This window comes from Bombus fervidus, chromosome 12 (genome assembly GCF_041682495.2).
Source record: "Bombus fervidus isolate BK054 chromosome 12, iyBomFerv1, whole genome shotgun sequence".
Lineage (NCBI taxonomy): Eukaryota > Metazoa > Arthropoda > Insecta > Hymenoptera > Apidae > Bombus > Bombus fervidus.
In genome coordinates, this window is record NC_091528.1 from 2,493,521 (window position 1) to 2,517,039 (window position 23,519).

A 23,519-nucleotide genomic window follows, 5' to 3' on the forward strand; every position below is an offset into this window, starting at 1 on the left:
ATAAAATTATAGTGACTTTCGAATAACTTTGTACAAGACATATTTTCAATGGATATATTTTATCGAATGTAACAATAGTTATCAATGTTTTGAACGCAATATCTCAAACAATCGAGATCAAAACGGGAAGCACTTCTCGTTACTGCGTAAACACGCTTTGTGTATAGAATTTACTGCATCGATTGCTCTCATTCGACAGCCGTGTCAACTTTGAAATACTAATACTTACTCCCATCCATAAATGATTTGACCGAAGCAATTGTTCAGCCATTCTGAATAAATCTAATTTGCGGAAGAAAAATTTCATTTGAGGTAATGTCGGTCGATCCGGATAGATAATAAAAATGATTGCTTTCAAATTGTAATAAATGTTCTTCGCTACATAACGGGACAATGCTATGCGAATGATAGGCGGAGAAATCTTCTAATACGTATTCAAATATATTAGGTTGTCCGGAAAGTGCCTTCTTTCGCAAACGTGTTTTTTACAACAATGCACCTTCATACAAACGTGAAACCAAGTCTGTGAAATGTCGAGATGTTTATCACAACAGTACAAAATGAATCGTATGTAATTCGACAAAATAATATAAAACAAAAAACGCTGTGCGTCTATTATTTCCTCATAAAACAAAAGAAACTTTTCGGACAACCTAGTAGAATGCAGTAACGATCTGAAAAATTTAGGGCAAATACACTCCGAGCACAGAGAAAGATATTCCCTTGACAAATATACAGGGTGGTCTAAAGATCAGTAAGCACGATTTCTCAGGCACTTGCGATAACCGGACAAAAAAGTGTCTCGAACAAAAGTTTATCAGCTTTCGATCGAACACGAATAGCAATATTATGAATTTGACAGAAAGTTTTACTTCGATCAGAAGTTGAAGTTACCTTTATTATTTTAAATGGAACAATGCATTTTTTTTATACTCCAATTGATTCCAGAGAAAACAAGACCAATGAATCGTGTCTATGCAACGTATACGAGGTGCTGAGCGATCACGAAATTTTTTAGAAATGTTACGATACCAATTTTATTCTTGTCAATACGTATATCTACGTATGTTACATCAATTATTCAAAACAAATACCGAAATAAATATAGTACATGGAATTTAGAAATTACCGAACTTATTCTAATTAAAAGTTCTCGAATATACACTCTACACCCTCCTAATTAAACTAGCTAATGCAAATCCTTCCACGTTGCTAACAAGAATAATATTTAGATAATTTATGAGCTATTTATTTAAGGAATTACTACAATCGATTAGTAGAAAAGATAACGACAAGTGCTTCGTTACGTTCAAACGTAAGAAACATCGTTTCAGACAGTATGTTAACACCTTTCGATCGTAATTTTCACTTCGATAAACACCATCGAAGCTTAAATTGATCGCAAAAGTATGTATTCGATTCCTTATCCGATTACTCGAAAAGGTGTTAACATTTTCATCGGACTCGCAGTGACATGAACGTTTTTTTATTAACTTACATTTTTCTCGGACGAACAGGATGTCGAAGATCGAAAGAGAAGTCCGTAGACTTGCCAGCTTGCACTTTCCTCGCTCGTTTCGGCTCACTTTCACACTAACATATGTACTACGTCGCCCGTCACTTTTCTCTACGCGCTCCAGCTACGTGCCCAACCATGCTCCAGCGTCTACAGCCGAATGAAACAGAAAATGTCGACTGTTTACAATCCAACACGTTTCATGTCGACAAGCTCGATTCCTCAAATACTACGTGCGCGATATTTAGAAACCAAGCTGCTTTGTTTACAAACGCGCTCTCCTATATAAAAGCTACACGTGAAAAATATAGTAAATTTGTTTTTGTTGATTTTTTGTCCTCTACGTTACTGCGTAATGTGCTCGGTAGCTACAGAGGAACATTCGAGTCGTTCACACATAGCCGAGCAAGCTTTCGTTCTTTTGAATTTCTCTACTACGAATTTTTACATTCATCGAAGAAAGTTTCAAACGTTCGATGCAATGAATGATCGTATAACGTAACACAGGAGGTGATAAGCATCACGGAATTTTTCAATTTGCCTATGAATGATTATTTAATTAATTATGCTTTGATGTTACATGTATAAATCAGTAATTAAGGAGATAAATTATCTATTAGGGTAATATGCATTGAACACGTTGAAAACCAATTCAGTCTGTTGGGCGTTAGTGCAACAGTATCTACTATATTTCACGCAACCGGGCTCGTACACATTCCTCTCCTTGAGGGGAATATATGTGGAATATTTGTTATACATTAATAAGTGATTAATCTAATGTGTTTCCGCAATGGATGCATAAATTTCAAGTACTATTCAGCTTAATATATTCGCGTATGGTTATCGGTATCGATGTTTTCGTTCCATTATTAAGTCAATTTAAAATAAGGGATAATCTGTACGATACGTATAATAGAAGGATTATTACACTACGTTTTGGTATTTTTTTTTTTTTTTCACATCACATTCATATATCGATTCAATGAAAAAAATGTTAAATATTGACAACGGTATCTATTTCGGTTCAATGTTTTTCCAGCAATTTTTTAGCTGTTCGTAACATTCCCTCGTTTACCATACCGAAGGTTCTCTCTCGTCTTCTTCCTGATCGTATCCTCTATTAATAATTTATATTGTTTCCCTGAATTTATAAACGATTAAGACGTTGTCGATAGTATTAATAATTCATGACTCCTTGTTACTGCAATAAGTAACTTCGTCACGAAATTACGTCTAACAATTAGAATCAAGCAGTCTCATAAAAAATTGATAAGGAGATGTAAGAGATAAGAAAATAAAAGTAGTAGGACGGCCTCCTGAAAGCCTGGCACCGCTGTAATCCTGAACAGGCTACAAAACTCCTTTGCTTTTCCCGATAACTTGTAAGTTATGATTGAGGGTAGAAACCCTCTTCGTTATGAACTTACAAGGTAGATATCATTTAGAAACTTTCTCACCTCCTGTCTATTTAGAGTCTGCACTCTGTTGCAGGAAGGAATTCAAACCAAGCGAACCAATCTCCATAAAACTTCGCGCACGTTTATAAAACCGTAACGAAGCCACTCTTGTTACTCGGATTTATTTGCAAACATCTACTAAAAATATAATGTGTATAGACGCAGTGGGTGGAATCGATGGTACAACCGGGAGATAAAGAAAGGAAACAAATATTTGGAGTAACATTTTCTCATATGAGGCCTAATTTCCGCGAAATTCGACTTTAAATATTTGCTTGGCACGTATTCGCCTAATTACGTTTCGACTTAGACCCCAATTTTGCTCGATAGCTATAATTTTATCGAAATATATCGTTGATCACCCTTTAATTTTACCACCAATTACAGAACACCCTCTATGCATATGAAATAAAGCAACAGACGAGAAAAATTAATCAAACTAATTGCTAAATTTTTATGCAAAGATACTTTGACGTAATATCGTTAATTTCAACATCTTCATTTTTCCTTTCCATGAGCTGTCCTTCAAATACTTGGACAGTTATTGCAAAAGAGAAACCATCGTATGACGAAGCGAAAAAAGATTAAATTACTACAAAAGTATGGCAGACAAGTTTCACCAGCGTGCACTCTTCATACTTTTAAAATACTTTATCGGTTGCAGCTTCATTTCGAAATACTCCGACTCATCGAAAATTAAAAAGGAAAAGATTGCACCGCACAGAAGCAACGAGAAAATGAAACGTTTGAATGCACAGGTCGGGTGAAGGAAGGAACAAACACAACGATAAAAAAACGTGAAATAATAATTTTTCATTGACACAAAGAAACTAAACGATCATATGTTACGCGTATTCGTAATTATTTTTCCCATTGATCTTTTTATTTGCTATATCGTAGCCACGATTTTATATTTACGTCAAGGAGATCCTTCCATGTAACGAATTCTTCGATCTTCCGCTCGAGTTTTCCGTTTTATTAATCCGCTTATCAATACATCCGATATTTCCCAACACTACGTATCGCGAGTCATATTGTATATGAATAAAATTTACTCACTATCCACTTTTGCTATCTTCTTTTCTAGTATCCTCATATTTATGAAAACTATTCTGCTCCTCGTCGCGATACGAATTTCTAAACATCCTATCCACAAAAATCACAGATAATGTACCTTTTATATAGCGCGTGCTGCAAGAAAATTTCGACGATTTATTATTCTAGAACAACGCGTTGTTATCATGATAACAGACACGGACAATGGATCGTGGTGCATTTTTATGAACCCCTTTCTTTCTTTCACGAGAACCGTGTTAAGTATCAACAACGCGCCACCCGGTTGCTAAACATATTCAAGAGCGACGAAAGAAAAAACGGAGAATGTAAATTACGGAAAAATATTTATTACCGTTGCAGGATCAGTTAACAACGTTGCGGAAGTAGCACGATCGTCACGAAAATGTAACCTGTTTGGTACGATTAATATACAGGCCGCGTACTAATTTAAATATCATTTGCACGAGACACAAGTGCTTGCGGTGATTAGCATCCAAAGAATTTAATTACAATTGTTTGAATCCAGTGGCATACGCGTGCCTGTGTGAAAATTAATCCAACACTAGTTATTCTCCTGTAACGATCACGCATTAACTACCGCCGAGATTTTCAAGGAACGACGACACAATTCTCGTATTTTCAATGGTAAGAGTCTATTCTTTTAATCGTGCATCGCAGCAGAGCAATATACCTATACACGGACGAACGAACAAATGGGATTGAAATATTCAGGAAATCGAAACGATTCTGGTATAACGCGAGAGCGATTAAAAAGCATTTCACATCTAAATATTTCCCACGCGAAATATATGAAAATGAGAAAAACGAAAATCCAAATCGTGAAAACAAATTCTTTAACCGCCTACATTGCACTGGCGTTGCTTTGGCGATATGCGTCAATAACGTGCAAATTGTTATTTGGTTTTGTTTTCACCGATGGTGGGTGGAAATTAACATATAAATAAATTTGCATTAATAATATTCATTTCAAAATATAACTTTTGGTTTCAGACAGTTTCGCTGCAAAAAATGTTACTATAATATTAGGATATAGATGTAACCGAAATGATCTTTTGTAAATGTTGTAAATATATTAGCCTTCGTAGAAACAGAAACGGGGAATAATCAATAGCTTGAATAATTCTAGAAACAACGAAAGAATTTAGAATAAAAGTCTGGGTAAAATCAAGTTAAACGCTAATCCAGGTTAATGAATCGCAACACCGAGTCGGTCACACGAGGTATGCGAATGTCTGACTTTTCAAATTACTTACCGAACGATGATTGCCGACAAATATCGAGTTGAATATCAAAGTTGACGATTCATCCAGCGGCGCGCACAGAAACTCGTTCGTGATTCAAGAGGGTGGCGAGAAATAAAAGAGAAAAATCGAAAAGAGGTCCACGAGTAGACTCGAGTTTTCTATTTTTCTCCTTCGGTTCTTTTCCTTCTCGGTTGATCTCACTCTCACCTAGTGTAGTGACAAGTCAGCGATTGGCATAGATACACAGGTGCGAAAAAAAGGGGTGAAACAGGGGCAAAGAACGAAATACTAGCACAAGGTAACCAAGAATGGCGAATCAGCGATGTTTTACGATTGAAGCGGAGGATCTGCCAGGGGAACAACCCCCGTGAAAACACTCTTCCGTCGTATATCGATTAATCACGCTCGTGATAATTCGATCAGTGTCCTCGTGGCACTTTACGACGAATCGCGACTAATCGCGATGTTCGCGACTGTTCCGGAAATCCTGTCTTCTGCTCGAATATATTTTTTAAAAGTACATCCAACCACCCCTCTTTGCACGAAAGTCTATCCTCGGAGAAACGAGTTCCAAAGCAAAATTATTAGTCGCTCCTGCTTTTTTTCCTTTTCCTTTTTTTTTTTAAATCGTGAGATCGGATCCTCCGAAAAATATATTCGATATATGTTCGAATCGAATATAACTCTGGTTCAATGGTATCGAATTTACAGAGAGAATATCCTGCAAAGACTGGCCGTTGACGTCGGTCCCTCGTTATATGCGATATTCACGTATGAACGAAGAATCGGCGCAAGTCACAGCGATGCGAGGACGTCGCGACGACTGGCGGACGCAGACTGACTCGAACGCCGTCGTCCCTCGGTTTTCACGGCGCGCCGCGACGCTCAACGTCCCGACACCGCTCGTCGAGGGCGCTCACGGTCGTTCATGCCGTTTCGTTTGCGTAGCTTTCCGCCCCTCGCCTTTTCTTGCGATTCTTCGACGCGCACGGTCTGTCCACCGCGACGCACGACGTCGGGATGTTCCCTTTCTCCCCTCTTTCCATCTCTCACTTCCTCTCTCTTTTTCATTCGTTCGCTAGCACGACGCGTGCTCTCCTCTTTATGGTATTTTTCGCAGAGGGTGAAGAACGAGACGGGGGTAGAAGAACACGAAACAAGGGTAGGAAAATGAACAAAGACGAATGCAACAGTTGTGAATCTCCTGGCATACTACATAACCGGCAACATCCTAAGAAAAGTTCCTTTTTTATGCTCGACTTCGTCGTCAATTGCTACTTCAACGTTGCGTCGCAGGATAAAAAAAAAAAGAAGAAAAAAAGAGATCTCAGGTGTGACTGGATCCTCACAGGCGTTTCATTTACATGCACTACTTTTCCAAACGATATGTAGAAAGTTTATGTTTGAAGAATGTTTTATACAGAGTGATTTATGCAACCGAAAACGTCACATTTCCCTACTGATTGCAAGTAGAGAAGAATGTTAGGGAGAAATGATGGATGATTTGTAAAAGACAACATTTTCAGGTCGTGAGCAAACGCAACGATGTATAAGTGCAATGTGCAGTTTACGTTTGCGTCATTCTTTTCAGTAGACACACGTTTTTCGTTTATATGTTCTTTCATTATTCTACGTTAAAAGGGTATTGCGGTAAAATCGTTGAAAAATAATATACATATTACGGGATATTACGATGTTGCTGCACGAAGGGTAGCAAACTTTTTGAAAAACTCAGCAGAAAGGTCACTGGCAGAATAATCCAGAAAAACTGCCGCAGAACTGATGTTGCAAAGCTACCTTTTTCGAAAGAAGAAAGCTCGGCACGAAGAAAATACGAACGCACTAGCACGAAACTGGTACAGAAGTAAACGGAAAATAAGCACAACAGTTGTGAATCTTTTAGAAGTTACAAGAATGACGCAGAATTTTCCTACGTATTCGGATTGCTTATGTACTGGCAATTGCCACAGAAAATTTTCTAAAGAGAAGCTTTTCAAGTGTTTTAACACAAAAATTCATACGATGTAATTAGATTCTTCCTTTTTATGGCGAAAATAAAATTACCCTACGAATAATGAAAGGAGAAAAAGAAAACATTCGGTTTAAACTTTCTAAATAAGAATGACGCAAAAAATAATTGATCTAATTAACAAGAAGGTAAAAATCGTAGAATACGTCAACCGTAGTACCAAACGTTTTAACAGGCTTTTGTTCCTTTCTCCATAATTCCTCTTGCTTTCGAATAGCGTGAGGAATCGAATGGGAAACAATTGTTTCATCGATAATGTCAGTGTCAAATAGCGTGCATGTCGAGGGCGTTGACGTCGCGTCGTAACACACGTCCTTGGCCACAACTCTGCCTGGTAAAGAGATGAAAGACAAAGCAGCGAAAGAGAGTGTTTGATTTTCGGTATCACGTACGGAAAAATGGACGGACGGGTGCAACAGTTGTTCATTTTCTACGTTTATGCGGAGGGGCGAGGAGAGGAGTACTCTAAAAATGCTGAAAACACTGGCAGCGACGACTTCTTCACGGAACTCGTCATCGTACACAAGTGCGGCTTTGTGCTGTTCAAACATTTTTATTACCGCGTGGTAAAGCTGAAAATGACGCATAAAATTGACGAATACCAAGTGTAAAAGGGCGAAACAAAACAAACTGCGATACGTATATCCATGTTTCTGTACACGCAGTTATAACGTAACGCGAAATAATAAATTACTAAATAATGCACAAAGCTTTATTTAAATCCGTGATTTCGCTACGCCAGAGACGCATTCGCGATTAATGAGTATCAACAGTCGTTATTAAAATATTTATGACGACACGGTAACATCGCGTATACTATTTTCGGATTGCATTAACATTCCACCTCTCTTAAGCAGGGGGAAATTTATCACGATGCAAAACGATTCGCAAATGGCGTTATATACCTCTCATTCTATATTATGTATTACGAATTACTGTATACACGTGCAGAAACAACATGTACATGGTTCGTTGTACGTTTCAGACACACTTTCGCGTTGTTATTCTATCGAATGTCAATCGTTCGAGTACCTACTCTGCTTATCGATAATATTGTGTAATGCGCTGAAAAATCATTTGACACCGTTTCTCGATTTTTCAATTTCATTATTCGCATTAATCTGCCTAAGGTATACTTCAAAGTATATTGCTTAAATTCCATCAACGTAGACAATTACACAAAGATCTAGACTTGGTCCAATTTGTTTCAACTTTACCAGCGAATTTCCCCCGAAAGCCCTTCGAAACGAGCATTTTATTCCTAATTACCGGTATCCTCTGTCGGGCGTTCTCTTCGAGGATACTTGCTATCGTATCCTTACGAGCGCACACGACGCGGAGTCGAGCTGCGACACGTTATTGCATTAGCATCGTTTAACCGGCGAATATCCCTCGGCGATTCCGCAGCAATTTTTCTTGGCATGGCGAGAGATGAGGCAAGCAAAAAGAGTGTCGGTACTCGGAATTGAGAGAGTACGCGGATGCAACAGTTGCTCGTATGACGCGTCTCGCGTCGACTTCCTCGGCGTCGTTGCATGTCACCGTGGTGCGTCGTCACTATAACCGAGCACTGTGACGGAGCACGTAAACGCGGTAGCGCAAGCTCCGCGTCAGGATGCCACCGGAAAGAGGGTGGCATCGCGTCGGTGCGGCTGTCCACGGCTTTATGTTCCTCCTGGGAATTTCTCTCTCACACTAGGGCCCGCTCAGACATTCACCCGAGCTCTCCTACCACCTTCACCACGACCAACCTCATACCAACAGTGCCAACCTTGCACACACGTTGGAACACTGCTAAACGTCCAGCAGCTCACAAAGGCGTGGCGAGACGCGCTGGATAGGAAACTTCTCCGTGATAATTATTATTGTTGCTACGTTACCCGATACTGCCTTCATGGATACACCCGTTGGACGCGCACCTTCGTGCTTTTCCTGTCTAGATTAACGGGAACACGGGAATTGAGAATAATGGCTTGTGAGAATACCAATAATTGAGAATACCAATCGTTCGTATGTATAATTAACGAGTAGGATTGAACAGAGAACGATCGTATCTATCAATGTAGAGGCATTTACGTATCGGCTTTTAGGGAATCGATGCATCGAAACTTTTTATTTTCGGCAACCAGGTAAGTATATCTAATATCACCTATCATAAATATTCAAGTCGATTGTAGTCGACGGCATCGTTGGAAACACAATTATTATTTTTCCTATCGATTATTATTTTATTATGCAAATATACTTGCAAGTAAAAAATTAGGTCCAGGAAAAAAGAAAGACTTTTACAAGAACACGTAATCGCACGATTCTTCACTAATCGTCTCGGGAGGTTAACACTGTCTAATGCATACGTTCCAGACAGATAAAATCTACAAGCGAATTATCTAAAAAAATAACTCGGTAAAATGGAGCAACATCCTCCGGTTCCCAAGAGTGCGATTTGTAAATGAGTCGTACTCGTTAATGCAGCGCAATACATCGAGCGGAAAACGCGAATTGCACCTGCGGGCACGATGCACTCGACAAAGAAGAGTCAGTTAGACACACACGTAGGAGCACGATGAAAAGGGGATGTGGTAGGACACAGGTTCTCGAACTTGGCGCAATCAACTGATTGTGCGGAAGAACTTACATGGGTGCGAAACCGATCAATATACATAGAGGGAGGAAGCAAAACTAGCGTGTAACAGTAATGAATGCTTTTGTTCTAACTCCGTGTCTCTGTTGAGCGCTTCGAAGAATTAGAAAGTTGGATGCGCATTGAACGTGTAGTTTTGCGAACTAATGATTGTTTATCCTGTTATTGGAAACTTTGTTAACTGCTACATCTCGCTTTCACAACCATTTTCTTCGCATTGTAAATAACGCATCTGTCTATTAAACCTGATGCACATTCCATGTTTTCCATACAATACAATTTTCCAATACAACGTCACGATGCGTATATCACGGTCTATCGTACGTACGTTCAGCTCTGTAAGCTCGAGTTTCCTGAAATTTGAATTTTCTTCAGCCCAGAGTTTTCTAAAGACTAAATTGGTTCCCAGAACCACAGCACCGACGTTCCCTTGGACCGAAGGAACGTTAGAGTTACCATTTTCCGAATAAGCGGATGCTTTACGTACCGGGGCATCTAATTTGAATTATTCGATAGTGTCATCGTAGGTCATTCTATAATTATTGCATATTGGAATTTAAGAGAAATGCAAATAGCTTCTTAATGGAACCAAGGAGTCATCGGACATATCCTGGAATGGCACTCTGTTTATTTTGGAATTTCATGTTCGGATAATCGATTGCAATTTGTGTGTTAGAGTCCAGCCGCACCCACGTTCGGCTATTCGGTTTTCCATGTGCAAGTTCTCTGTACATGTACGTCTGGTATGTCGTTTAGAAGATTAGGAAGTCTCCGTCGTACCAAGTAAAACGGCAAAACAAATACCATCGCGAACTTGAGCTGAATTGAATTCTTCCGCACTGACCATTGTGTAGATATGTATCCGTAATCGATATAACTGCACAAATTTTTCATTTTATCGAAACGACGAAACCGGTATATTTAGCTGACTAATATAGACATCGAACTTTTTAACTACATGAAATATCTATGATCAAATTTTTTAGAAATTTACTAGCTGTTGGATTTATCGATTCCTTAATCGAAAACGAATATAACAGATAAAACAAAGTGAAATATTGTAAGAATTGGTGTAAAATTGAACATCCTAACTATAGATACCTGTTTATTACTTCCATTTCAATTTAGTTATCTTAAGCTAGAAGCGACCTTAGAAAGCAAAGATCGTTTACATTTATACGTGATTATCAGCTGGTCCGTTGGAAACGTTGGTTAACACCACACGACGCGTGAACACCTTGAATTGGCAGGTGATATATGCAACGTCAATAGCTAATCCAAATTACTGGCTCTCTAGATCGAGCCAGGATTACACGGTCGCAGGTATCTATCCACAAGATATTCACACTACGTAACCGCAGACTGAAGAATAGAGCTGCTATTTCGCGTAGAAACTACCGCCAATTCCTAACCCAAACTACCGGACTGCCTGTACGAGCTGGATTACATTACAGCCGCGTGAATAATCCGCCAGGTAGTTACGCGGATGAAAATAGCGTCAGCGCAAACCTGGAAACAATTCTGCGCATCTGCGAAATTTTCGCCCAAGATTTTCTCGGCGCTATCGAGCCTCCGGAAAGGTTAATTAAGCAAGACAAAATCATCTTCTCCGATAGACCAAGGTATAGTATATACTTATGTATCTACAAGATTTTCTTTGTTTCCTATTAATTTCAACTTAAATTATTGCACTTCGTGTACCCGTTTGAAAAACAAACACTTGGACGTGACGGTATTATTGTATCGATCGATATGAAGCGGAAGAAAATGAAGCATTAAACATAAGATTTGTAATAAGTTTGCTACCACAAGGGGAACTGAGTATCAAACGTCGATCACACTCTGTAGCAACTCGATCTTAATTTTACGGTCACCGCTACTCCTCCAACGAAAGTTCTTTGACCACGTTAAACATTAGGTACACCTAAGAGTTCGTGTTTGCTTCGTTAAGTTGCGATCAGTGTCACACACCAAGTGTTTCCAAACTTCATCACGACTAATTGTTGTGAAGGCGGATGCCACGAAGTAGCCCATTGGAAATTTGTCAATTGCAGGTAACTGCGACTCGTTCGTACAGATGCCACGCAGATGTTCCTGAAAGGTCAAAATTACGGCTCACGGTTGAGGAGTAGTTTTCCTCCATAGTTGCACGACCATGCTTCTGCGTTTCCTTTCCTCCGCCAGTTCTACTTCTTCTTTTTTCCACTCAACACCTGATGTCACCATCGTAATGCTTCGCAGTATTTTTCTAATTAGGTAGTTTTATTTTCATACGTGAGAATTTCGTCGTCGAGATCGATTATCAAACAGACGTTGAATTATAATTTTAATGTATCTATTCCGAAATGTTAAAACGCGGTTTTACACGGCGTTAGAGGAATTAATGGAAGTTTCTCAAAGTTATCGGAATACGGAATGTTAAAGATTTACAGAGGGAGACGATTGATCCTTATCAAATTATCTTAACAAGGTTACAGATTAGGAGAAGGAGGATTACTCTCAGTGACACAGTCTACCTTGTGGCGTTATCAACAAGCATAAATGAAACCCCTGTGATTTATACATCGTGCAATGTTCTAATCGGAATTAGCAAACCAGATCTCGGTGATTTATGCTCATAGTTTGCCATACAAAACGAAAGAATGTACGGACAACTAAAAAGTACCTGCCTATTTTTGCTGATGGACAAGAGCAAATAAAAAAATAAACATTAAGCCGATCGATAAAACGAAGAGTTCAGGATGAAAGATTAATAGACATACATTACATAGATCGATATCGCGTCTGTCAAAAGAGAAAAATTATTCAGACTAAGTTTCCATGTCAAGAAGTATTTCAAGCCTGAGGAGTTAATATAACGATAAATTTCGTTTCATTAAAGAAGACCTAAGGTGTTGAACTTTATCGGTTCTGCTTTAACTATCCCATTTCATCTCGTGCAATTTTTCTTATTTATTAATTAAATAAACCGGCGGACAGATCAGAATTTATATTCCCCGTGCATTTTTTAATGTCACTGTACGTAAACGCGTGCCGCCGCGCCGGTCGCATCGTTCTGCATTTTATATTTCGCTCTTTACAAGAGCGTTTTTTTATCAGGCTAAGCACTTAAGGGCGGGAAGCGCATACTGTCACGTCTGGTAGGTTAATCAGAATTTTTACGGGCCGCTCCGAAACTCCGTGCAATCAACATTAACCTTTAGTGCCAGCTACTAATGCCGGTATTGCGATCCATCAGTATGTGGGTGCATTTTATTAGGCTTCCTATACTCCGATGCGTTTAAGTCGGCTTTAAATGTTCGCCACGCCCAACCTATAATCCCGCTGCGTTTAATCTACCGTTCGAGTCTGATAATTCCTTTGGTCACAAATAGTACTTACTTTCATTGATCTCTACTTGGATTAACGTATAACCAACCTGGAAACGCTTCCTTCCTTCGATAAGAGATACACACGCGAATTGCTTATTTCCGATCGTTAAAAATAGCAGCAACCTATTGGTAAAAGAACAAAAACGAGAAAGAAGAAAAAATGAATTTTCATTAGTAATATTTCTATGAACTCGCAGAGCTTAGTTTGTCTATCGAAAGGGATAGTAGAAATAGTAGACGCTCATCGACTATCGAGCGGAAAGTCATGTCGAGAACACACAGGATACGAGAAGACATGTAGTTTTTCTGGTCGGGAAACGTGTATATCAGCCTTAAACGATTTTGCACTTTAAAGTCTCTATCCTCTCGTCACAGAGGATTCTATCGGCAAGTACACAACGTTGGCGTACGCCGTACGGCGCGAGGGAGCGTATAATACATAATGTTCTTGCCGTCCTGTAGAATGTACAAGGTTTCGGTTCGTACATCCATCTCCCGTGTCATAAGCAGGCCAACCTTCCTCCACTTGCTACAGCTAAAACATTGTCGATTTTTCTTGCATAGGTGTTATGCGTTTTTGATAAATGGTCGGTTGGTCGAGCAGCTTAACCAACCAGGAAAGCAGCTAGGCCAAGATGAGTGGTGGCCTCGCCTAGCGGATTAACCTTCTTTGTCTTCGGTTTCTTTTGATTTTCACAGTTTTCCCTAATAATACATTTAGCTTTAATCCCTATTCGTTCAACCGTCGGACGTAAACTAATTTGCGGAAGCTGCGAACCTCTTTAACCCACCGAGCGCATCGCTCTTCCTTAAGTCAACTTTAATTTCGTAGCTCCACACATAGCGCGGTGCATGATATCTTTTACGATTTTGCTGTTGGGACCCGACACGCTTGTACGTGCCGTAGATTTATCATCTGTGCAAACGTCTAGAATTTCTTTTTTTCCGGCTCATCGCGGTCTTCTGTTCCTCGAATAAGTCGTGCAAGTGTATAGGCGGTTAAAATATGGATCACGTTCAAGAAGAACGCTGTTTCACAATGTATAAGTATGCGTTTATCGTCGATGTTACGGTATTTGCTCCAACGTAGTACGTTTGTCAAATAGTACACTCGGAAATTTTACTTTCTTTACAGAAAAAAAAAAAAGAACACATCTCGCGACTACGGTAGATATCGTAGATTTATAATACTTTCCTTGTTATTTATCGCACAAGCTTTAGAAAAATATTAAATGTTTAACCTTTCATAAGAATTTAAACGTGTCTGAATGATTTCAAATTAGGTATCTTGCTACCTTAATCGCCACTTCCTCGGCAAGGTGCGGCACATTAATATCGATCAGTTATCTTGAAAGGAATGTCACATCAATATCAATTAATCCAGCGAGTAATAAAGGATTGCGTGCTACGAGAAAGGGAACTCGTTCTTCCAGCCCATCGATACATCTCACACTTTCCTGGATAGTTAACCCCTGACTGCGATCATCAAGTCATATCATCGTTCCAGTAATCATTGGTGTGTTCCATGAAAATTGCCAATAATTGGATGATTGATAATCGATAGTACCCTCAGTGCTATTGCAAATGACGTTCTAAATACTAAAAATAGTTGATATTTGATATGTCCTACATTTGCAGCAACAAGACGAAAGGTCTTGTTTTGTGAAATTTATAAAATCCATTAATATTCATTTGGTAATAAAACAAATATATTTCATGCAAATTCTAGAACGTGTTCGTCTCCTAATCAATTTTTGAGATTATACAATATATTATTATGCTCCATTAATATTTATGCCAGTGCTAATGTCATTATTAATTTAATATTCTAATAACGAGTTCCCATTGAATTGAGCATACAGACATTAATATTTCAATTCATTTGCAAATACAAAATTAGAATCTTCAACTATGATACAACTGTACAACAATAAAAACTAATAGAATATTATGAACCTAAATAAAAAAGTAAATTACTCTAATTAACTTATAATTACAATATTCGTGATGTAATTTTGAATAATATTTACGAGAAAAAAAAACCCGGACTACTCTATTATTCAATGACATTATTGTTAATTATACGTCATATTATCAACATTAAAATTATTTTATATTTATGAAGCATGAAATATATAATCAATATACATGCGAAATAATAATTTAAAACTCTATTGTTTCACGAAATTCGCATCGATATTCAAAATTTAATTTTACCGTACCGCAACGACATCAGGAGTCCCTAATTATACGCAGGTGGATTGTATTTCGATGAAATGTAAATCAATTTAAAATACAACACAAAAGAATTCACCCCAGGAAACGAGAAATTCGTTTCATGAGGAGGAGAAAATAGTCGAAACGCGTAAGTCTTTTTGAAAAGTCGACAGGCTCGACGAGAGGAGCATTGCGAACGCAGAGATTTTTATACAAACGGTATCGCACGCGGAAACTTCTTTTTCATCTGGCAAATGGCAGAAGTCTGCCCATTGATATATGTACACGCCAAATTTACTACGTACTAAATTTACCTTTCTCCCGGATAAGTGGAGTCATTCACCTGTTCGTTCGTTTGACTGTTTAATTAGTCATTGAATACAGAACTGAGATTTAAAAATATGTCGACGTGCGAACATTGAACTCTTTGAAACTACTGAAAAAGTTTTTCTTCTTTGAATAAATCTTTGATCGATTGAAGAAACCAAAACCGAATGAGCTAAAATTTGTATTCAATGATGTTTAAGATACACGACAGTTTCATCAAAAAGAAATATGTACAAAAATAGCTGCTTCTCTAGCTATCCTAGCTTTCACCTTTTTAATCTCTTCGCTTCTTTCAACATCGACGCAAGAAGAAACTGCAGATTTTGCCCACCTCTTAGCCGAAAATTATTCCAAATTTCCCAGTTTGTTTCGAAGTTATCTTCATTCACAGAATAAATTTCCAATTTGCAAATAGCGGAGAACAAAAGAGAACAATTAATTCGTAAGTGTAGCAATTATTTTCTTGTAGGAAAGCAATCATTAAATACGGTGTTTCGAGTCATTTGAAATAGAGGATAAGGGAGAGAGAAATTTATGTGTTTTCAAAGTTGTACGAATTTTAGTATCGCAATTATATCGAGGCAGGGGTAGTCGGAGATTGAGTTGAGGCTCATAACTCTTGCCGGTCGTAACGTTCAACTGCAGACTGCTCAGTCCTGCATTTCATAGGCCGCCAGATGTTACGTACCTACATATCAGCAGGTACCACTTCACGTGCGCATACGTATTCATTATTAAATTACGCCCACAACACGGTTGTACAGCATAGAGGCGCGTTTCAACCACGAATCGCCAATAGCGTATAAAACAACGTTGTTCGTTCTCCTTGTTTATTCTGCCATATCGGCTTTCGTGTCTGCAGGCGAAACGCTCTATGCAACATTTAAGAATGCTCACGTTCGCGGCTACAACAATTTCCGCGCGAATACGGTATCTACTTTTCGCACAAGAACATCTGCGTTGAGCATATTTCTACAATTTAAATATACGATGTCGTATATTATGAATAACGTAATGCACACAGCTCGTGCCATTTCTAAACTCTTCCGATCAGTAATATAGATAATGCAATGCGTATTCAGGGAAAAATTATACATCACCAAGACTGGTATATATGAAATTGAAAATTTGATGAAACGATTATCATCGCACTTAAGCGGCATTTCCTTACAGCTGTTTTTATCCCAATCTGCAAGAAATTCGTGTCCGTATGCGCAAAGAAGAAAGAAAAGGAGCATCGATAAAGTGAAACGAAGGGAGAGAATTTATGGAAATTACTGCAATGACATCTAATTAAATTCGGCATTATGGTCGAATATCGGACTGCCAGGCATCTCCATTCTAGTTCCTAGTTCAACCTAAAATGCCAGATAAAGCGATATGAAGTTAAGAGTAGAGAATTAGGTGAGTTCCCATGAGGTCCATGTATACGTGTAACGTAACGATATTCTCTACTTTGAATGTACTTCAATTACAACATTCCGACTTCCGGGATTCTACGTTTCTACTTATTCAGGAAATGCACCGTGAAATTGCTATTCCTGTACACACTTCCATAAAATTGAATTCTATGAACATGTAATAAGAAAACGTAATTCGTGGATAACGGTTCAACAATTACAACTTTTTCTCGACGATTCGCATAGAAAATTGTATTTGAATTGTCGCTATGAGATGTGAATTAACGAGAGACACTTTGTGCGTGCTTTTCAAATTTCTAGCGTACTCTTCGTAGCAGCGGTCCTTCCCATTCGCCATCGAAGTATTCACAGGGAAAGCCATTTCATAAAAGCAACGAACATCTCTGAAATATCGTTCCGAGATAAATGAAATTTGATTTGTCGAGAATTTGCAAAAGGATCAAAAAATGGAGGAAGTTGGTAACTAACTGGGCACAGTCAGGAAACGACCGAAGGCGAATAGAACTCTTAGTATCCTATCGGAGGTTTCACCGGTCTCTCGAACATCAATATCGGACAAGATCAGAACTTAAGGCAATTGCGCACTGATACAACAAAGGGCATCGTCTAACGCGGTTATACCTCGTAAGCGAAATTCTATTGCTATATCCCATCTCGAGCGTCTATATTGGCCTCTCTCTGAGAACACAACCATTCTCTCATCCCTCTCTTCTCATCATCTTCCTTCGTTTCGTTCGTCCTCTCTCTCCATCTTAGTTTCACTCTCTCACTCTCACCCTTTCGCCACTACCTTTCCCTTTCTCTTTCTCTTTCTCTCTATCAATACCAACCTAATCTACTTTACCAGCAAATAGTGTTCACGTTCCCCAGACAATGGTTTTCTCTTAGCTAGATACCCCCTACGCCGACACATCCCGCTACCTATTCAATACACCAATATAGCTTTTACTTTCTTATACCTTATAATTTACTTGTACGTACTTCTTAATCCGGACAATCACTGTATGCATGTTACATAAGTTTCGCAAAACTCTTTGAAAGGTGGTCAAAATTTGACAAGGTTATCGTATTCCATGTAAAATTCTAAGAACTACTTTATTATTTAGAATTTGCCACTTGTCAATTCATTGATAATATTAGTTAGGAAATAATGCTGCATAGAAATTCAGGTCTATCTCCAAATTACGTTAAATCTTTCACAGATGAAACAAAACTAACTGGATTAGCTACGTTAGCTAGTACAGAATTAAATCTGAATATTATCCAGAATTTTGAAATCGATCAACAATGACGTAGACAAAGAGCAAACCCATAATCGAATCAAATTTCACCTTTTAATCGCATCAGGATTTTCTCTTTCAAGACACCGCGAGAAAATGGCTCCAACTTCACCGACACAGATCTACTCCATCGTCGACGATTCTCCACCTAATTGATTTCCACAAGCTTCGTGGAGCCGCCAATTTCGATGAGTGTTAGTAAAATTAAACCGCTGGGTGAGTCGAGCATTGATTATTACGAGGTCAAGTATCAAGTTTCCTTTGAAAGCCACATTACCCCCTGGTTTGATAATCGGGTTCCTTAGACAATAGTACCGTTTCATCGTTTTCCACCCTGACTATGTTCAAACCTCGCTTCCTTTCCTATTCACAACACCCATGCGAATTTTGTGCTATTGCGACATCTCGTCTTCCTGCTTCTGATTGATAACACGACTTCCTGTCTAACACTGACGTATAGGGACAGAAGTAGCCACCTAAAAACTTAGCTTACCATGAGAGATAGAAATGATGAAATTTGATAAAACGTCACGAACTGAAGAGTGAAATTGAAAGAGCGTAAGTGAAATTTTTATCGATCGTTTCAGCCAAATTTCCACGTATCCTCTTCGTGAAATTCAAAGAACGACTCTATTGAATTACCGCTCGTAATTCTGATAATAAGTTATTTAATACCAAGTATTGTTCGGACAATTTAATTCGTCATGGAATACAAACAATAGTTAGAAGGTTAAAATTCCTGTGCGAAATGAATATATACGTTAGTGCATTTTCGTCGTCACACACCAATTGTTTACTCAAAAATACGATATAATTGTAATTAATGTATACTATTTCAAGAAAATAGTCTAGAAAGAAATTGTCCTAAGTTGCTAGTGGATTATGTAATTATATGAATTATAGTAAGAGTAACAAGAGATTCTAAAGATTTATATAAGAGAAGAATGATTAAAAATTAGATACTTGAGAGAAATAAGTCATTAATAAGTGATTGATATTTGAGATGTAATTAATTTCCGATGCAAACAAATAATATATTACAGTGTTAACTCAAAAACTAATTAAAGTAACAAAGTTTTCGCATCAGGGAGCAATCAAATATTTAAAAACGTCGAATAATGGTTGAAGAATCTCCACACGAAACGACTCTACGTACGTGTACAAAGGCATTTAATTAAGTACTGTCTATAATGTGATTAAAACTAAATTATTAATCTCTATGAAACTACACTGTAAATTTTAAACGATGCTTCTAAATAGCTCTGCTTGAGCGGAAACATTCTTAAGTGTACAAATTGCATATTCTACTTTCAAATGTACATTTGAATGATTTTAAAAATATATAAAACTGTTATTTTTAAGATATTTATCCCTCCAATGAATTTATTAAATCTATGGAAACGTATACACTAAACAACTACAAATCAGATCAGAAACGTCGTTTTAAATTCAAGTGTAACATAAAGTATATTTTCAGAAAGCGAACGAATGCATGCAAATTTCCTCGTACAACGCAAGGTGAGTAAAAGTAAATTAAAATATTTCTATTCTTGATACATACCTCTGGTTGCAAAAATATGTATAAGTTAAATAATAATCGTTACATTTTAATCATCTATTCACAGAACACACTGATTTCGATAAATATTCGCATGAAACAACTTGTCCAAATTGTTTATGTTATATCAGAACGAAAATTTATCATTATAATACTTATGTAACACACATTATGGCTGTAATTTTGCTTCCCATATGGTAAGTATATATCAAATAAAAATGTTTAGTATTCTTAAATTAAGTATTCTTTTAAAAAAGAGTAAATTTCATTCCCATAGTATGTGCATGATACCATACTGTACTAATGTATATAAAAATACCGCACATTATTGCCCCCGATGCAAAATTTATTTAGGGACCAAATTTGCAGAAGGTAGTAATATATTTCATCATTGTATAGCAAGTACTGTTTACTATTAATTGTAACATTTAATACTGCGAATAAAATATTAAGACTCCAAGGTTACACACGTTATTGGTATTTTAGTACTTAAGAATGTTTCTAAGTATATATATATACACACACACACACACACTTATATATACTTATATATATATATAATTCATACATTCATTTCATGAATAAAAGTGAAACAAATTCTATTATCATATATCGATCATATCTACCAATTAAAGATTGTCGTACCTACGGATTACGTTTGAATTTTCAACGTAGCTTAGAAATATGGCAATTTGAAAATTACGTAGTCAACAGGTATACGATGCTTTTTTGACAGAAGTCGTATAAATTAGGTTGGAAATTCTTACAAATTGTTAAAAACGATTTTCCAATATGGAATGTTACTTTCACTCACCAAATTCTTTCAAATTTCAATAAATTCAACAAAAAGTCGTACACCTCCTTTTCGTACTTACTGGAAATTCTCCATAGTTGGCGCGTTAACCTAAAGCCGCATTTTGATGTGTATTACAATATAGCTGCGTTTCCAACCTATTCAGTTTCTTCGCCCTCATGTGTAAACAGTCTTTGCTTGAACCTCCAATCGCGAACCTGAAATATTTTAACGTGAATTAGCCATAAAATTGAACGTATTCGAAAATTCAGTCCTGTATGCTTAAACTGCCAGTCATTCAATATTTCTATAGGAGTTTATGAGTTTTACCTTTATTCTTGTTGGATTAGATCGCTATAAAAATACAATGGGTGCAGTACGTGTAATCAATGACGATGGCCAATTTTACGGGGAAATGGCTAGTGCAGGTGCAAAATTGGTCGTAGTTGACTTTACGGCAACATGGTGAGCTTTTTGGGGTTATATCAAATGAAAGGTTACTAAAACTTGAAGAACTTAATTTTTATATTTGCTATGTACACCGACTTATAACTTTCAAATTTTCGTTCCTTTTACGCTCATACATATTTAGAACACTATTGTTATTTTATAACATTACCAACAAAGTCATGTTTAATATTTTTATATGTCTATTGTCATTGATATAGCAATAAACAATAATGTGCACGACGTTTTAAACACCTGTATTTTACAAAATGTAATTTGTTGAATTTTAATGTAACTACAATTAATCATACTTAATTTTACGTGTTTCTGTAATTGACATAATTAGTACCAATGCAAATGAAAATATTATACTATTTGAAAATATCTCTTGCTGCTAATCTTATAATTCTACAGGTGCGGTCCTTGCCAGAGAATTGCACCAATATTTGAGCAATTATCAATTAAATACCCAAATGCAGTGTTTCTTAAGGTCGATGTAGACAAATGTGCAGAGACTGCTGCAATGCAAGGAGTTAGTGCAATGCCCACATTTATATTTTATCGTAACCAAACAAAATTGGGTTTATGTCAAGGAGCTGATCCGGCTGGATTAGAATCAAAAATACAACAATTTTATGGCAGTGGAGATTCAGAGGATTCTGAGAGTCCAGTGTCTGGACATGTACGAAATAGTGATAATGTTTATTACCATATTTTTGGAATATTTCTTGCTGCAGTTGTGTACTTCTGGAATAAGTACCAATAAAAAAGTTGTGGTAACTTTCTTGCAGTGGATATTAACATTATTATAACATATTCATTAATAAGAAAAGACCATCAATTGAAATATATAATATACATTATATTGCTTCATCAATTACATGTACTTATAATTTTTTAGTATTATGTAAATATCATATTCCAAAGTTAAATTTGTCATTAATATACAATATGTTCAAAACAAAACTTGTATTGCATTTAGATGTTTTTACTCTTAATAAAAATTCTTATTTATATATGTATATTTCCCTGGATGTTTGTACCCAACTTTATCGGACATGAAAGTATGAGATATGATATTAAGTAAATATAAATACTCCAAAAATCCTCAAAGGATACCTTTTGCAGATGGATCTATCTAGTTTCATTACAAAGGCACAATGTGAATGTTTGAATGAATCCGATGATCACAACTTTTTACAATGCTTAAGTTCTGACAATGGGTATTTAGAAAGTGAATGTGATGAACAGCTGATTTTATCTATTGCATTTTCACAAGCAGTTAAAGTGCATTCTTTGAAGATTAAAGCTCCCAAAGATACGGGACCAAAAAATATAAAATTATTCATTAATCAACCAAGAACTATTGATTTTGACATGGCAGATTCTAATACAAGTGTCCAAGATTTAACGTAATATTGGCCTCATTGATTTTACATTGCTTATATTATATAGCATTCCAGTAAATCTGTTCTAATTATATTAAATTTTTTTGTGCAGATTATCACCAAAGGATATTGACGAAGGTAATCCAATTTCCTTGCGTTATGTGAAATTTCAAAATGTACAAAATATACAAATATTTGTAAAAGACAATCAAAGTGGTGGTGAAACAACAAGAATCGATCATCTAGCTATATTTGGCTCACCAATTTCAACAACAAACATGGGAGAATTCAAAAGAGTGAATGGAAAGAAAGGGGAGAGTCATTAACAACCAATTAACATGTGAAGGATTGTAAAAGACTATGTTATGTCAGATAAATTTTCCATGGCCATTATATTTCCTAAGAATACTGAAAAGAACTAAATTTTCTCTTCTTTATTTATACATTATATTGGATTTATACATTATATGGAATGATATAATAAAATTCGAAAATTCACACACTCATACATATACATTGAATAATAACACATTCATATAAATCAAAAATTATTTGTTTATTAATAAATTATTGAGAGATTCTGTATAATAAATTAAATTATAATTACGATACGTGTTTCTCTGATTATACATAATTGTTTATTAAAAAGATATTTAGATAATTTTTACGTGTACGCGTGCTCTATCAATCAATGATTAGGTGCAAAGTTGCAAAAAATAAAAATTGTTGTGCTCATAATAAATAAATAATAAA

General features: G+C 36.8%; 2 protein-coding genes across 4 annotated transcripts in view; one reads left to right on the plus strand and one right to left on the minus strand.

Annotated features, from left to right (window-relative positions):
• LOC139992606 (uncharacterized) overlaps positions 1 to 6,143 on the minus strand; it is a 248,876-nt gene extending 242,733 nt beyond the window's left edge. For 2 of the 3 annotated variants that reach the window (XM_072013563.1, XM_072013565.1), the window contains exons 1-2: positions 5,304 to 6,143; positions 1,499 to 1,666 (exon numbers count right to left, since the gene is read on the minus strand). The gene's annotated coding sequence lies outside the window, so the exon portion shown is untranslated. The remainder of the gene's footprint in view (positions 1 to 1,498; positions 1,667 to 5,303) is intronic. The other variant, XM_072013566.1, reaches the window with a different exon arrangement.
• A 15,031-nt stretch (positions 6,144 to 21,174) lies between these two features.
• Positions 21,175 to 23,372, plus strand: Txl (Thioredoxin-like). Its single transcript, XM_072014707.1, has 4 exons — positions 21,175 to 21,396; positions 21,793 to 22,060; positions 22,507 to 22,790; positions 22,879 to 23,372. Exons 1-4 carry the CDS (start codon positions 21,251 to 21,253, stop codon positions 23,090 to 23,092), a joined length of 912 nt encoding a protein of 303 aa, XP_071870808.1. The 5' UTR covers positions 21,175 to 21,250; the 3' UTR covers positions 23,093 to 23,372.
• Positions 23,373 to 23,519: the final 147 nt, after the last annotated feature.